Genomic DNA, 18,573 nt, shown 5'->3' with positions numbered 1-18,573 from the left:
GAAGGAAGGAAGGAAGGAAGGAAGGAAGGAAGGAAGGAAGGAAGGAAAGAAAACAAAGGAAAGAAAGAAAAGCACCAGCTACATTTAAACAAAAAGCCTGAGGGCTTACCTCTGACAAGAAGGTACACCTTCAATTAAGTAGAATTGACCAGTCAACACCTTTCTTTTCTTGTCCACTGTTCTGTCAAATCCAGAACTCTGAGAGGCACCCAAACTTCCCATTTCCCTTCCCTGGCCCAGAGGGAAAGTATTGTTAACTTTTCACAGGGTTACATGTATGATTTCTTCCCTTGGAAACTTACCTTGATAAACAATGAAGTCATTCTCTCTGAGGTGTTATAATACCGTGACACACTGTGAATCATTCTGATGGCATTAATCAAATTTTGTATTCCATGTGCCATGGAAACCTAAAATTGAAATATATTAAGTGAATTGCATCATATATTTATAGTTTTAATAACCAATATCCTATAATATTCAAAACTCTAACCACACATAAAATAGTGTAACATTTTTATCTTAAAGTCAAATTTTACTAAATGCAATGTAGCATCCTAGACTGGTTCTTGGAACTGAAAAAGGACATCAGTTTTGACAAATGTACCAAGGTAATGCAAGATGTTAACAAGAGAAACTGGGTGAAGAGAACTCTGTACTATAACTTTTCTGTACATCTAAATTTAAATTTTTATTTAAAAATACAATTTTAGAGGTGAAAGTGATTTTAAGGATTAACAGTTCAAGATTATCTTTTTATAAAGATTTTATTTATTTGAGATAGAGAGAGAGAAAAAAGACGAGTGGGGAGGGGCAGAGGGAGCAGGAGAAGCAAGCAGGGAAAATAGAGAGGTAGGGAAGTTAAGCACCTTGTCCAAGTTCCTACAGCTATATTACATAACCACAGTTATGTGCCTGAGATTTTGAGACCCTGCTTTTAACTATGATGCAAATCAGGATGGGAGAACAGGTAAGGTCAATGGCATTCCTACAAGGAGGTTGCCTCTTAATTGCTAGGACAATATAAAATATATAAAAGATGTTTTAATGGTGATAAAATAAATAAAACCAGAAATAATAACTATTTCTTTAAAGATTTATTTATTTGACACAGAGAGAGAGAGAGAGCACAAGCAGGGGGAGTGGCAGGCAGAGGGAGAGGGAGAAGCAGGCTTTCTCCTAAGCAGGGAGCCCAATGCGGGGCAAGATCCCAGGACCCCGGGATCATGACCTGAGCCAAAGACAGACACAACTGACTGAGCCACCCAGGTGCCCCAGAAATAACTATTGAATAGTGTACTGTATGTCCTAGGTATGAGGTCTAATTATGATTTAATTAAATCAATGATATGTGGCTTATGGAAATTAATATCTTTACTTTGCTGGTAACCTGGGATGTCAGAATTCATATTACATGTGTTATCTGTATATTAAAAAGAGTCTAATAAAAATAAGCCAAGGAGGGGTCTCTCCCACTCTCAGTAAGGCAAGTCTACAAAGTACCTGTAACTCCGACGCGCCTGGGTGGCTCAGATGGTTAAGCGTCTGCCTTTGGCGGGTCATGATCCCGGGGTCCTGGGATTGAGTCCCGCATCAGGCTCCCTGCTAGGTGGGGAGCCTGCTTCTCCCTCTGCCTCTGCCTCTCTCTCTCTCTCTCTCTGACTCTCATGAATAAATAAATAAAACATTAAAAAAATAAAAATAAAAATAAAGAAGTTGAAATTCAAAGCTTAAAAAAAAAAAAGTACCTGTAACTCCAAAGAAGAAGGCTCAGAGATGGCATCAAATGGGTCCATCAGGAAAATACCCTTCATCTAAATTTTTTTTTAAGATTTTATTTATTTATTTGACAGAGAGAGACACAGCAAGAAAGGAAACACATGCAGGGGGAGTGGGAGAGGGAGAAGCAGACTTCCTGCTGAGCAGGGAGCCCGATGCGGGGCTCAATCCCAGGACCCTGGGATCATGACCTGAGCCAAAGACAGACACTTAACGATTGAGCCAACCAGGTGCCCCACCCTTCACCTAAATTTTAAACATCATTTATAATAGAAGATTCTTGAGCACACAGTTCTTACCTATCTACACACAGTGTTCAGACACTTTATATGTAAAACATATAATGATAGATATGCCAATAGCAGAAATTGCAACACCAAGATAATAAAATGAAACACTAAACATAAAATTCATAAAACTTATCCACAAAAAATGGAAGAATGAGTCCTCTGCACTTTTCCTGCTCAAATGTGAGTTACAAACTAAACAGCAGGGGCTGTTTGCTTTTAATGAGAAAAAGAAAATGAGGATAAATGGAATTTATGAAGCCTCAAAAATAGTGAGTATATGAGGGGGAAGCAATTATATGACAATACTATTAGAACTTCTTTAATTTCAAAGATAATGTTCGAAATATTCCTGCATCAGAGAATGTGAAAGTTTAATAACAATAACAAAATAATAATAATAAGGTATATCTATGCTAGAACAATTGAATAATTTTTTTTAATTACTAGGATGAAAAGAACACCAGAACTAAAATATTTGAAAATTATATAAATTTAAACAAGTCTTTTGAACAAAGAACTTGACATTAGTACACCTAAAAATCTAGAGGTCTTGATCACAATAAAAAGCATTGTACCCTTCTTCCAAGTTTACTTTTTATAATGAAAAGCTTTAAATATATAGGAAAGTACAGAGACTAGTATAATGATCATTTATACCCATCACTACACTTGACAAATGTTAACATTTTGGTATATATGCCTCATCTATTTTTTTTTCACATCAAGACCTACTTGCAGGTCATCCTAGAGTAGGCTTTGGTTATTAAGATTTGCATCTTCAGCTCTTGTGAATAACCCCATATGCATGTGACATGTGAAAATTCTGATTTTTCATAGACACAAACTTTAATTGCACATGCTGTAAAGCTGGGAAATTAAGTGACTGGGCTACTGAGTGAGCTAAGCAATGGCTATATATCTCTATCACCATACAGTCTGGTTTGCTTTACTCATGGTCATATACACAAAAACACCTAAAAAATGATATAAAATATTTTTACATAAAACAAATTTTTAAAAGGTCCCTAACAGAAGTCTAGTTGCTAGTACTAGGGGTGTAAATAAGTTGTAATAAAATCCATCATCTCTTTATGGAACCAATTAAAAGACTGCTCCTGGGTGCAATAAAAAATGGAGGCTCTAGCTGCTAGGATAAATGAGGCAGAAGAGAGAATTAGTAATAAAGAAGACCAAATGATGGAAAATAAAGAAGCTGAGAAAAAGAGAGATAAATACCTACTGGATCACCAGGGCAGAATTTGAGAGATAAGTGATACCATGAGACGAAACAATATCAGAACAACTGGGATCCCAGAAGAAGAAGAAAGAGAGAGAGGGGCAGAAGGTATATTGGAGCAAATTATAGCAGAGAACTTCCCTAATTTGGGGAAGGAAACACACATCAAAATGCAGGAGGCACAGAGAACCCCCCTCAAAATCAAAAAAATAGGTCAACACCCCGACACCTAATAGTAAAACTTACAAGTCTCAGAGACAAAAAGAAAATCCTGAAAGCAGCTCAGGACAAGAGATCTGTAACCTACAACGGTAGAAACATTAGATTGGTGGCAGACCTATCCACAGAGACCTGGCAGGCCAGAAAGGACTGGCATGATATATGCAGAGCACTAAATGAGAAAAATATGCAGCCAAGAATACTATATCCAGCTAGGCTGTCATTGAAAATTGAAGGAGACATAAAAAGCTTCCAGGACAAACAAAAACTAAAGGAATTTGTGAACACAAAACCAGCCCTACAAGAAATATTGAAAGGGGTCCTCTAAGCAAAGAGAGAGCCTAAAAGTAACATAGACCAGAAAGGAACACAGACAATATACAGTAATAGTCACCTTACAGGCAATACAATGGCACTAAATTCCTATCTTTCAATAGTTACCCTGCATGTAAATGGGCTAAATGCCCCAATCAAAAGCACAGGGTATCAGATTGGATAAAAAAAACAAGACCCATCGATATGCTGTCTGCAAGAGACTCATTTTAGACCCAAAGGCACCTCCAGATTTAAAGTGAGGGGGTGGAAAACCATTTACCATGCTCATGGACACCAAAAGAAAGCTGGGGTGGCAATCCTTATATCAGACAAATTAGATTTTAAACCAAAGACTGTAATAAGAGATGAGGAAGGGCACTATATCCTACTTAAAGGGTCTATCCAACAAGAAGATCTAACAATTATAAATATCTATGCCCCTAACATGAGAGCAGCCAATTATATAAGCCAATTAATAACAAAAGCAAAGAAACACATCCACAACAATACACTAATAGTGGGGGACTTTAACACCCCCCTCACTGAAATGGACAGATCATCTAAGCAAAAGATCAACAAGGAAATAAAGACTTTAAATGACACACTGGACCAAATGGACTTCACAGATATATTCAGAACATTCCATCCCAAAGCAACAGAATACACATTCTTCTCTAGTGCCCATTGAACATTCTCCAGAATAGATCACATCCTAGGTCACAAATCAGGTCTCAACTGGTGCCAAAAGATTGGGATCATTCCCTGCGTATTTTTGGAACTAGAACTCAATCACAAGAGGAAAGTCAGAAAGAACTCAAATACATGGAGGCTAAAGAGCGTCCTACTGAAGAATGAATGGGTCAACCAGAAAATTAAAGAAGAATTTTAAAAATTCATGGAAACCAATGAAAATGAAAACACAACTGTTCAAAATCTTTGGGATGCAGCAAAGGCAGTCCTAAGAGGAAAGTATATAGCAATACAAGCCTTTCTCAAGAGACAAGAAAGGTCTCAAATACACAACCTAACCCTACACCTAAAGGAGCTGGAGAAAGAACAGCAAATAGAGCCTAAACTCAGCAGGAGAAGAGAAATAATAAAGATCAGAGCAGAAATCAATGAAATAGAAACCAAAAGAATGGTAGGACAGATCAACGAAACTAGGAGCTGTTTCTTTCAAAGAATTAACAAGATTGATAAACGCCTGGCCAGACTTATCAAAAAGAAAAGAGAAATGACCCAAATCAACAAAATCATGAATGAAAGAGGAGAGATCTCAACCAACACCAGAGAAATACAAACAATTATAAGAACATATTATGAGCAACTGTATGCCAGCAAATTAGATAACCTGGAAGAAATGGATGCATTCCTAGAGATGTATCAACTACCACAACTGAACCAGGAAGGAATAGAAAACCTGAACAGACCTATAACCACTAAGGACATTGAAGCAGTCATCAAAAATCTCCCAACAAACAAAAGCCCAGGGCCAGATGGCTTCCCAGGGGAATTCTACCAAACATTTCAAGAAGAATTAATACCTATTCTTCTGAAACTGTTCCAAAAAATAGAAATGGAAGGAAAACTTCCAAACTCATTTTATGAGGCCAGCATTACCTTGATCCCAAAACCAGACAAAGACCCCATCAAAAAGGAGAATTACAGACCAATATCCCTGATGAACATGGATGCAAAAATTCTCACCAAAATACTAGCCAATAGGATCCAACAGTACATTAAAAGGATTATTCACCACGACCAAGTGGGATGTATCCCTGGGCTCCAAGGTTGGTTCAACATCCACAAATCAATCAATGTGATACAATACATTAATCAAAGAAAGAACAAGAACTATATGATCCTCTCAATAGATGCAGAAAAAGCATTTGACAAAGTACAGCATCCTTTCTTGATTAAAACTCTTCAGAGTATAGGGATAGAGGGTACATACCTCAATATCATAAAAGTCATCTATGAAAAACCCACAGCAAATATCATTCTCAATGGGGAAAAACTGAGAGCTTTCCCCCTAAGGTCAGGAACACAGCAGGGATGTCCACTATCACCACTGCTATTCAACATAGTACTAAAGTCCTAGCCACAGCCAATCAGACAACAAAAAGAAATAAAAGGCATCTGAATTGGCAAAGAAGTCAAACTCTCACTCTTTGCAGATGATATGATACTTTATGTGGAAAACCCAAAAGACTCCACCTCAACACTGCTAGAACTCATACAGGAATTCAGTAAACTGGCAGGATATAAAAACAATGCACAGAAATCAGTGGCATTCCTATACATCAACAACAAGACAGAAGAAGGAGAAATTAAGGAGTCGATCCCATTTACAATTGCACCCAAAACCATAAGATACCTAGGAATAAATCTAACCAAAGAGGCAAAGGATCTGTACTCAGAAAGCTACAAAATACTCATGAAACAAATTGAGGAAGACACAAAGAAATGGAAAAACGTTCCATGCTCATGGATTGGAAGAACAAATATTGGGAAGATGTCAATGCTACCTAGAGCAATGTACACATTCAATGCAATCCCCATCAAAAGACCATCCACTTTTTTCAAAGAAATGGAACAAATAATCCTAAAATTTGTATGGAATGAAAAAAGACCCCAAATAGCCAGAGGAATGTTGAAAAAGAAAAGCAAAACTGGTGGCATCACAATTCCGGACTTCCAGCTCTATTACAAAGCTGTCATCATCCAGACAGTATGGTACTGGCACAAAAACAGACACATAGATCAATGGAACAGAATAGAGAGCCCAGAAGTGGACCCTCAATTCTATGGTCAACTAATCTTCGACAAAGCAGGAAAGAACGTCCAATGGAAAAAAGACAGTCTCCTCAACAAATGGTGTTGGGAAAATCGGACAGCCACATGCAGAAGAATGAAACTGGACCATTTCCTTACACCACACACAAAAATAGACTCCAAATGGTTGAAAGACCTCAATGTGAGACAGGAGTCCATCAAAATCCTAAAGGAGAACACAGGCAGCAACCTCTTCGACCTCAGCCGAAGCAACTTCTTCCTAGAAACATCGCCAAAGGCAAGGGAAGCAAGGGCAAAATGAACTATTGGGACTTCATCAAGATAAAAAGCTTTTGCACAGCAAAAGAAACAGTCAACAAAACCAAAAGACAACCGACAGAATGGGAGAAGATATTTGCAAATGACATATCAGATGAAGGGCTAGTATCCAAAATCTACAAAGAACTTATCAAACTCAACACCCAAAGGACAAAGAATCCAATCAAGAAATGGGCAGAAGACATGAACAGACATTTTTCCAAAGAAGACATCCAAATGGCCAAGAGACACATGAAAAAGTGCTCAACATCGCTCGGCATCAGGGAAATCCAAATCAAAACCTCCATGAGATACCACCTCACACCAGTCAGAATGGCTAAAATTAACAAGTCAGGAAACGACAGATGTTGGCGGGGATGTGGAGAAAGGGGAACCCTCCTACACTGTTGGTGGGAATGCAAGCTGGTGCAGCCACTGTGGAGAACAGTATGGAGGTTCCTCAAAAAGTTGAAAAATAGAGCTACCATATGATCCAGCAATTGCACTACTGGGTATTTACCCCCAAGATACAAATGTAGGGATCCGAAGGGGTACGTGCATCCCGATGTTTATAGCAGCAATGTCCACAATAGCCAAACTATGGAAAGAGCCAAGATGTCCATTGACAGATGAATGGATAAAGAAGATGTGGTGTATATATAAAATGGAATATTATGCAGCCATCAAAAGGAATGAAATCTTGCCATTTGCAATGACATGGATGGAACTCGAGGGTATTATGCTGAGCAAAATAAGTCAATCAGAGAAAGACATGTATCATATGATCTCACTGATATGAGGAATTCTTAATCTCAGGAAACAAACTGAGGGTTCCTGGAGACGGGGGGGTGGGAGGGATGGGGTGGCTGGGTGATAGACACTGGGGAGGCTATGTGCTATGGTGAGCGCTGTGAATTGTGTAAGACTGATGAGTCACAGACCTGTACCCCTGAAACAAATAATACATTATATGTTAAAAATAAAGAAGAAGAAAAAGAAGATAGTAGGAACGGAAAAATGAAGGGGGGGAATCGGAGGGGGAGATGAACCATGAGAGACTATGGACTCTGAGAAACAAACTGAGGGTTCTAGAGGGGAGGGGGGTGGGCGGATGGGTTAGCCTGGTGATGGGTATTAAAGAGGGCATGTACTGAATGGAGCAGTAGGTGTTATACGCAAACAATGAATCATGGAACACTACATCAAAAACTAATGAGATAATGTATGGTGATTAACATAACATAATAAAATTTTAAAAATGCAAAAAATAAATAAATAAAAGACAGCTCCTGGCAGTCTTCCTATTCTCTCTCATGGAGGATGGATTCCTGCATGGTTGTAAGAACTGCACCTGCTCAAGGCTCTCAACCCCACGTCTTTCCCTCCCCACCCACATTAAACTCCTTGGCTACCCATGCCCTCTTGGGAGGGGTATGAACCACCCCTAAACACATCACTCTTAGCCAAATCTAAGTGATATGGAACATAGACTCTTCCTCTTTCCCTGCCTCTAGGATGAAACCAGCATTTACCCTGCCCCCAAAAGTTTGGTCAACCAAACCACATAGCCAATGGCAGTGTGTGTGTAGAGGCTTTGACTATCTCTTCAAAAATTAGACAGGAGAATGCTGAATATGTGTATCAGACACTAATATAAATTATTTTGAAAGCATTTTAACTTAGAGAATATCTTGAAGAAGCAGCATGGAGAAGTAGAAACAAATACAATGCATAATGCCAAAGAGTGCTGGATTCAAATTCAGTCTCATGACTTACAGCTCTAGAAATACCCAAATTTTGTTTCCTAATCTTTAAAATGAGGATTGTTGTGCATACAGAATGAAAATACACGGAAATTATGTAGTACAATGCCTACAATAAAAGGCCAGGTGTTCCCAAGATGGTGAGCATCTTTAAAAACACAACTGTCTGGGCAACTCTCCTGCCTACATGTGATTCACAAAAGAGACAACACCCAGTCAAAAGTGGGAAACACTGCCCTAAGTTCTCAACAAATACAGTTTCCCTGACTTCCCCTCTATCTAAAGAAAGGCTAAAAGGTACCATGCTGTACATTAGATTCCCAAAACTTCCTGATTTATACCTGGAATTCTGTACCCATTGACCAACATCTTCCCATTTCCCCCACTCCCAGCCCTGGCAACTAACATTCTACTCCGTTTCCATGAGTTTGACTTTTAGATTCCACATGTAAGTGAGATACAGTATTTGTCTTTTTCCGTCTGACTTATTTCACTTCACATAATGTCCTCATGGTCCATATATGTCACAAATGGCAGCATTTCTTATAGCTGAATAATATTCCATTATATATATGTATATATATATTCCATTATATATATAAATAAATAAAAACATAAATATACATTATATATATATTTTTATATATAATATTTATCCACTTATCCAGTGATAGACACTTAGGTTTCTTTCATATCTTGGTTACTATGAGTAATGCTGTGAAGAACATGGGAGTGCATCTTTTCAAGATCCTAATTTCATTTATTTTGGATAGATACCTGGTAGTGGAATTGCTGAATCATATGGTAGTGTTATTTTTAGTATTTTGAGGAACCTCTATACTGTTTTCCATTGTGGCTGCATCAATTTACATTCCCACTATCAGTGCACAAGGGTTGCATTTTCTCCACATCCTTGCCAGCACTTCTTATCTTTTTGATGATAGCCATTCTAATAAGTGTGAGGTGTGAGGTAATATCACATTGTGGTTTTAATTTGCATTTCCCTGATTACTGATGTTGAGCATCTTTTCATGTACTCATTGATTTGGATAACTTCTTTGAGAAAACATCCATTCAGTTCCTCTGCCCATTTTTTATTGCATTGGTTGTTTTTGTTATTGAGTTGAATGAATTCTTGCCTATTTTGAATACTAATTCCTTATCTAACATACCATTTGCAAGTATTTCCTCCCATTCCACAGGTTGCCTTTTCATTTTGTTGATTATTTCTTTTGCTGTGCAGAAGCTTTTTAGTTTGATGTAGTCGCACTTACTTATTTTTGCTTCTGTTGCTTGTATGTTTGGTGTCATATCCAAAAAAAATCATTCCTAAAACCAGTGTCATGGAGATTTCCCCCTGTGTTTTCTTCTAGGAGTTTTATGGTTTTAGGTCTTACATTTAAGTTTTTAATCCATTCCATGTTAATTTTTGTAAGCAATATAAGATAGGGATCTAATTTCATTCTTTTGCATGTGATTATCCAGTTTCCCCAATACCATTTACTGAGGAGACTATTCTTCCCTCACTGAATATTCTTGGCTCCCATGTCAATTTTTTTGACCATATATGCAAGGATTTATTTCTAGGCTCTTGTTTCTGTCCAATTGGTATATATGTCTATTTTTATGCCAGTACCATACAGTTTTGCTTACTATAGCCTTGCAGTATAGCTTGAAATCAGGAAGTGCAATGTCTCTAGCTTTGTTCTTCTTTCTCAGGATTGTTTTCACTAGTGGGGGTCTTTTGTGGTTCCATACACATTTTAGGATTTTTTTCCATTATTGAAAAAAATGCCATTGGAATTTTGATAGGGTTGCATTGAATTTATAGATGGCTTTGGGTAGTAAGGAAATTTTAACATATTCATTCATCCAATCCATGAACATGGGATATCTTTCCATTTATTTTTGTTTTCTTCATTTTCTCTCATCAACGTCTTATGGCTTTCAGGGTACAGAGCTTTCATTTCCTTGAATAAATTTATTCCTGAGTATTTTTTTTTATGATATTGTAAATGAGATTGTTTTCCTTAATTCTTTTCAAATGTTTTGTTGTCAGTCCATAGAAATGCAACTAATTTCTGTATGTAATTTTGTATCCTGCAACTTTACTGAATTTATTAGTTCTAATAGTTTTTGGTGGATTTTTCAGAGTTTTCCATATGCAATATCATATCTTCTACAAACAGAAACAACTTTACTTCTTCCTTTCCAATTTGAATGCCTTTTATTTCTTTTTTATTGTTTGCTCTAGCTAGGGCCTCCAGTACTATGTTGAATAAAATTGGCAAAAGTGGACACTCTTGTCTTGTTCCTGATCTTGGAGAAAAAGCCTTCAGTTTTTACTGTTGAGTATGATGTTAGCTATGGGCTTGTCATATATGGCTTTTATTATGTTGAAGTACATTCCTTCTGTACTCAAGTTGTTAAGAGTTTTTATCATGAGAGGATGTTATATTTTATCAAATGTTTTTTCTGCATCTATTGAAATGATCATATGATTTTTTTCTTTTATTTCATTAATTCTGTATATCATATGTATTTATTTGCATATGTTGAACCATCTTTGCATCCCAGGAATAATTTCCATTTGGTCAGGGGTATGATCCTTTTAATGTGCTGTTGAATTTGGTTTGCTTGTATTTGTTGAAAATTTTTGCATCTACATTCATCAAGGATGTTGACCTGTAATTTTCTTTTCTTGTAGTGCTTTGATATCAGGATAATGCTGGTTGGGTACTCTCTCTTGCTCACTTCTGGATCATTCACCCTAAGGGAAGCAAGTTACCCTATTGAAAGGCTCATGTGCTATGCAACTAGGGCCTTCCAACAACCATGTGAGTGAGCTTAGAAGTGGACCCTCCAGCTGTCAGCCTCCACTACAGTGAGACCACATTCCTAGCTAACAGTTTTGTCTGCAACTTCATGAGATACCATGAGGCAGAGGTACTCAAGCTCTGCTATGCCTGGATTCTTGACCTACAGGAACTGTGATGTAGTAAATGCTTATTTCTTGAAGTCAGTCAGTCTGGGATAATTTGTTATGCATCAATGCATTAATTAATTAAACTCACAAATGAGATTATACTTATGATAATATCAATATCAGGTTTAAATGAGTTTTTAATTCATGATGGCTATGTAACAGGAAAGTATATCTTTTAAATAACTTGTCTGCAGTATATATTTCCCAATACACATATATTATAAAGCTACTTTAAGATGAGTTATTTTTCAAACTACACTTTAAAAAGCATACTTACTAGGTCATAGTTATACAGAGGTTGACATACTTTTTCTAGAGTGTACAAATATCTGACATTATCTTTTGATTCATTTGCTGTATCTGTTATTCTTGCATCCAAATCATGCCAATTCTAAGAAAAAATGTATAAGAATACCATGAAACATCCAAATATATCACTTTACTTAATTTTAATCAAGAAATTCAAGCTAGCTTCCCTAAAGTAGTTGATACTAAATGTGAATGACATATCTTTTTCTTATATAATTTAAGACTTAAGGTTATTATAAATACTTTAAATGACTTACTACAACTGAAGGCTCATTCTGTTTGTAATTAACATCCTGTCTGTAGGCTTAAACTGGACTTGCTTATCTGGAACAACTTTTCTAGCTTACTTATTTGTGACATTATATTACTTTGGGTCTTTGAGAATAGGATATACATACAGATAGAAAGATACAGATACAGATATATAGATACAGATGTAGATAGATACAGATCTTTTTTAAGGAAGAATACAGCAAAGAAAACAATCTAGAAAGAATCAAACCAAGCTGTGTAATAGTGGACAGGAGATGTATACTGACAGCACATTTTTGCTTTTGACTTTCTATGTAGTTCTTTACCACCCTGAGCCTCTATTGATTCACAATTTCAAAAACAAATTAAAAGTAAATGGCAATCACCCCATAGGAGTATTGCCAAAATTGGTGTGAAAATATTGAGAAATAGGGGCACCTAGGTGGCTCAGTCGGTTAAGCATCTGCCTTCAGCTCAGGTCATGATCCCAGGGTCCTGGGATTGAGCCCCGCATTGGGCTCCCTGCTTGGCAGGAAGCCTGCTTCTCCCACTCCCACTCCCCCTGCTTGTGTTCCCTCTCTCGTTGTCTCTCTCTCTGTCAAATAAATAAATAAAATCTTTTTAAAAAATACAGAGAAATAAATCTTTATTTCTATACTTCTTTTTCTTCTTTGGGAAATAATAGTGGAATATAAGAAAGCCTTACTCAAAGTTTAACACTTCTAAGTATATGGTTTCAGTATATGATGTGAAAAAGCAGTTCAAGAAGGGTAATTTTCCAGTTGGTTGTTCAGAAACATAACAAATTTTAAAATAAAAGGCCTTTTACCTTCAACAGTTTGGAGTGTGCAACATTAAGCACATTTATGACAGCCTTACAATTTGGCCCTTTAATCTGTTCAATAATGTAATTGAATTTGGCTGACATGCGTTTCCAGTGTTCCAATTCGGTGAGTGGACCTGAGTCATCAGCTTCTTTTCTCATCTGCTCACTCTCAATAAGTACCTGCAATCAAAAGAACTCAGAGAATATAGAAATGTTACTTTCTTCTTTGGTAAAACCTCATTATTTGCATCTTTTCAAAGGAAGCTTATAAATACATAACACTGAATAATATTAAAAACTCTTAGAAAACTGAGAACAAAAGGGAACTTCTTTAACATGATAAATAGTATCTACCAAAAATCTACAGCAAACTCATACCTAAGGATGAAATTTTAGGAAATATCACTTTAAAACCAAGGACAACACAAGTTTGCCACTAACACTGCCCACTTCTATTCAACCTGGTAATGGAGGTCTCCAAAGAAGATAAGTAGAGTAAAGGCATAAGAATTGGAAATGAAAAAACAAAAATGGTATAATCAAAGATGATATGGTTGGTCACATTTTTAAAATTCAAGAATATCTAAAGATAAACTTTTACACTTAGTAAAAGTGAATAATTCAGTAAGGTTACTGCATGTATTCATAAACATCAGTAGCATTTCTCTACAAGCCATCTAGCAATCTGAAAATGTAATTTCTAAAAAAAGAGCATTTGGTATAACAAATAACAATAATGATAAGATACCTAGAGATTAGCAAAGATGTGCAATATCTTTGTGAATAAAATTAGAAAACTTACTTTCAGCATACAAAAGAAAACCTAAAAAAATGGAGAGATGCCATGTTCATGGATGGAAAAATTCAACCATATAAAGATGACAATTTTCTCTAAATTAATGTATACATTCAATGAAAACCAGTCAAAATCTCAATAGGGTTTTTTGTGATACTTGACAAACTAGTCTTAAAATTAATTTGGAAGAACAATTAACCAGAAATAATCAATGCAATTTTGAAAAAAAATACAGAAAGGTACTTGCCAGGCCAAATATTGATTTAGTAAAAAACTACAGAAATGAAAGCAGTATTACGTGAGTGCAAAACCCAAATAAGTACACCAGTGGGATAGACAGTGGGATTTGAAATTTGATATATTACAGAAGTGATATTAAAAGTGTGTCAGGAAACAATGGTCTAAAACTCTGGAAAGAGCCCAGATGCCCATCAACAGATGAATGGATAAAGAAGATGTGATACACACACACACACACACACACACACACAGGAATACTATGCAGCCATCAAAAAAGAAATCTTGCCACTTGCAACAACATAGATGGAACTAAAGGGTATTATGCTAAGCGAAATAAGTCAATCAGAGAAAGACAATTATCATATGATCTCACTCATGTGGAATTTAAGAAACAAAACAGGATCATAGGGAAAGGGTAGGGAAAATGAAACAAGACAAAATCAGAGAGGGAGACAAAGCATAAGAGACTCTTTAAAAAAAAAAAAGATTTTATTTATTCACTTGACAGAGAGAGAGAGGCAGAGGCAAAGGGAGAAGCAGGCTCCCCAGTGAGTAGGGATCCAATACGGGGCTCAATCCCAGGACCCTGGGATCATGACCTGAGCTGAAGGCAGACGCTTAACTGATTGAGCCACCTAGGCACCCCAAGAGACTCTTAATCACAGGAAACAAACTGAGGGTAGCTGGAGGGGAGGGGTATAAGGATGGGGTAACTGAGTGATGGACATTAAGGAGGGAACATGATGTAATGAGCACTGGGTATTATATAAGACTGATGAATCACTGAACTCTACCTCTGAAACTAATACACTAAATATTAATTAATTTATTTTAAAGAAAATTTTTTTTAAAAAGGAAATAATGGGCTATTAACTAAACAGCTTATTTTGGGGACAATTGGCTAACTATATGGAAAAAGACAAAATTAGATTCCTACCCTACACACACACACACACACACACACACATAAATCCAGATGAATTAAAAACCTAAATATTAAAAACAACATGGCAAAGCTTTTAAAGAAAATATAGGAGATAAAGGAAAAGCATGCAACTAAATATCATAATTGTCAGGGAAATGGTTACCACTAGGGGAAAGAAAAGGGAGTTGAAACTGGGAAGAGGGCTGCATGGAGATTGTAAGGTGCTAGTAATGCTGCTTCTTAACTTGTGCAAAAAGTTACATGAAGGTTTGTTTTACAATAATTTGTTTCTTTTATTGTATTCATTACTGTAGGTTTCACTATTTAAAATAAATAACTTAAGAGAATATCTTCATAATACTAAACAAGGGTTTCTTAAATAAAATACAAAAAGCACAAAGTTCCTAGCCACTGGAGGTAACTAAGTTAAAGCTGGATTACAATTTGTAACTAATAAATTTACATTAGAATGTAAAACTTCCACATGACTAAAGACACCATACCAAATTAAGATGTAGGACACAATGCAGACCAACAGAGGATTAACATCTGGGAAATATTATTTAAACTCCAACATTTCAGTAAGATATCATGGAGCAATCTGAACTAAAACTAGGTAAAGGATGTGAACAAGCAACTCAACAAAGAAGAAACCTAAATAGCCATTGAACATGCTCAACCTCAGTATAGTCAGAGGAATGCAAAATAAGATATCATTTCACACCCAACATCCTGGCAAAGATTAAAAATCTAACAATCCCAAGTGTAACAAAAGATTTGAAGAAATGGGAACTCTCATATGCTTCTGTAAAAATAAAATAAGTTAATATAACCACTACTTGGAAGGCTCTGTAATATCCAATAAAGATATATATACTATTGCTCTCAGCAATTCCACTGAGAAATCTGGGATATGTGCAAAGGAGATCTGAACACAGGTATTCATTGAATGCGTATTATTATTGTTTGTAATAGCCAAAAAAAAAAAAAAGAAGAAGAAGAAGAAAGAAAAGAAACAACTGTCTTTCTGAGGGAATGGATGAATAAACCTCTTTACCTCCTTAAACACAGCATATTAGACATGATTTAAATGTGTCTTTAATGTGTGAAAATTTATATAGCAAACTGATTTCTTTATAGAGGAATACCAGACAGTAGTAATTTACTTGTACCAATGTAGATGAAAGAGAATGCTAAATGGAAAAAAAAAAACTTGTAAAATCATATTTAATGGTGTTATACCATTTGTGTAAAGATTTTAATCACAAATATATATTCTGTATTTATGTATAATGTATATATAATTTATTTTTATATATAATTTAAAGCTTATAAATATGCAAATGCAATGAAAGTGTGAAACTTTCAGGGGAATGAGAGAAGACAATATCATCAGGACAGTGGTAATATAGAGGGTGGGAAAAGGGATGGGTTGGAGGCTATTGTGAAATAAAACAGATCCGAAGCAAATGTGGCAAACAGTATTTGTTTAATCTCAGGAGTCATTGTTTCACGAGTCATTGTTATATTATTTTCTGTACTTTTTATGTTTATAATGTTACATTATTTATTTATTTATTTATTTTTAAGTATGCTCCACACCCAGCATGGAGCCCAATCATGGGGCTTGAATTCACAACCCTGAGTTCAAGAGTAAAGGATGTGAACAAGCAAGAGTTGGACCCTTAACTGACTGAGCCACCCAGGCACCCCATAACTTGACATAATTTAAATTGTGATGGAATGTTTTAAGAATACAAAGAGGTAAAATACAGAGTTGATTTTTCAGACCTACGAAGGTTCTTTCTTTAGTCCAAGAAGTCATTATTGCTTTTAATTTTAACCATGGTTTATGGAACTCTTCCCTAATCTTTTTTTTTTTTTAAGATTTTATTTATTTATTTGAGACAGAATGAGAGAGAGAGAGAGCACGTGAGAGGGGGGAGGGTCAGAGGGAGAAGCAGGCTCCCTGCTGAGCAGGAAGCCCGATGCGGGACTCGATCCAGGGACTCCAGGATCATGACCTGAGCTGAAGGCAGTCGCTTAACCAACTGAGCCACCCAGGCGCCCCGAACTCTTCCCTAATCTTATCACAATCTTCCCTACCTCCTTAAATAGGGGATACTAGACATAGTTACAAGTTTTCTTAAATAGCTGAAAGTCTAAATAGCTTGAATCACTGAATTAAGGAATGAAAATGTGAGATGGTGTAGGCTTGTAAGCCCCTTGCAGGTCCAGATCATTTGAGGACTGCAGTGAGGTTAAGGTCGGCCAGGCAGGCCTAGGCCAGGAGGAGAAAATGTTCTCTTCCCCTTATCTCATGTTGCAAGTCCTAAATGCCTGGATCAGCAGGAAGTGGCTCTTGCCTCGCTTAAAGTGTGTCTTTCTAATCAGAAGTGTTCTTTCTAAAGACAAAGAACATGTTGTCTCCAAAGGAAGGATGGCTAAGAGAATTCTTTATTCTGCAAGCATAAACAGGATGTATTTTGTTCTTATTGCATTTCGTGTATATTTCACTTCACGGATGTTGGCTTGATACTTTAAGTATACATTGTTATGTTTATCTGATCTCTGCAAGTATATAGCTATGTGAGAAATAAACGGCAGTATGCAGTTGCAAGTGCTGCCTTTGCTCTGCATCCCCTGTGTCCTGGTGATTTCGTAGACCCTTACCCAGGGACCCCAACGCACTAGACGTTGACAAAAATGGACCTTAAAAATCAACTAAATCAAACAACCCTTTTGATGTTTAATTTCTGTTACAACATTATTCATAGATAGTAATCAGCCTCAAAGTGGATACTTTCAGGAATGCAGCACATTCCAATTTTTTGTGTGGACAGGATTCTGTGAAAGTTATCCTGATTTCAAAATTAAAAATCTCTCTTTATAGCCATCATACTCTGTCTTACTTCTGCCATTTAGGGCCATACGGTGCGAGTTTAACTTGACATGAAATCCCATCGAATATTTGAAGATATCATGATACTCCCAAGTCCCCCCCTTTTTTTTTCCTTGGTCAAATATATTCATATACTTTCCTTAAATGACACTGCTCATATCCTTGGCCTATTTTTCTCTCTATTGCCCATTTATTAATGATTTATAGAAGTTCTTTATATATTATGGATACTACCTCTTTGTTATTTTTGCTGATAATATTTTCTCCCAGAAGGTCATTTATTTTTTAGGGTTTTTTTTTTTAAGATTTTATTTATTTATTTGAGAGAGAGAGAGAGTGAGAGTGAGAAAGAGCACGAGTTGGGGGTGGGGAGAGGGAGAAGTAGGCTCTCCACTGAGCAGGGAGCCCGACATGGGGCTCAATCCCACGACCCAGGTATCATGACCAGAACCAAAGGCAGATGCTAACTGACTGAGCCACCCAGGTGCCCCTTTTTTAGTTTTGCTCATGGTAATTTTTGCCATATGGAAGTTACTACATTTTTTTACATACTCAAATCATGTCAGTTTTTTTCTTTCATGGCTTCTGGGTTCTGTATCTTAAGAACATATTAATATAGTCTTATGTTGTGTTCTGGCTCA

At 36.5% G+C, this 18,573-nt stretch overlaps 1 protein-coding gene across 1 annotated transcript in view; it reads right to left on the bottom strand.

The window, feature by feature from the left end:
• Nucleotides 1-18,573, bottom strand: part of DNAH8 (dynein axonemal heavy chain 8) — a 397,226-nt gene that overhangs the window by 337,216 nt on the left and 41,437 nt on the right. The window contains exons 8-10 of the mRNA XM_034991238.1: nucleotides 13,073-13,249; nucleotides 11,960-12,073; nucleotides 303-410 (exon numbers count right to left, since the gene is read on the bottom strand). Of these exons, the coding sequence (XP_034847129.1) occupies nucleotides 303-410; nucleotides 11,960-12,073; nucleotides 13,073-13,249 (399 nt within the window). The remainder of the gene's footprint in view (nucleotides 1-302; nucleotides 411-11,959; nucleotides 12,074-13,072; nucleotides 13,250-18,573) is intronic.

Source organism: Mirounga leonina, unplaced genomic scaffold (assembly GCF_011800145.1).
Source record: "Mirounga leonina isolate KUSES-001 unplaced genomic scaffold, KU_Mleo_1.0 Mir_53, whole genome shotgun sequence".
Taxonomy (NCBI): domain Eukaryota; kingdom Metazoa; phylum Chordata; class Mammalia; order Carnivora; family Phocidae; genus Mirounga; species Mirounga leonina.
Note: the sequence above shows the minus strand (reverse complement) of the source record. Positions and strands in the feature narration are given on the sequence as shown.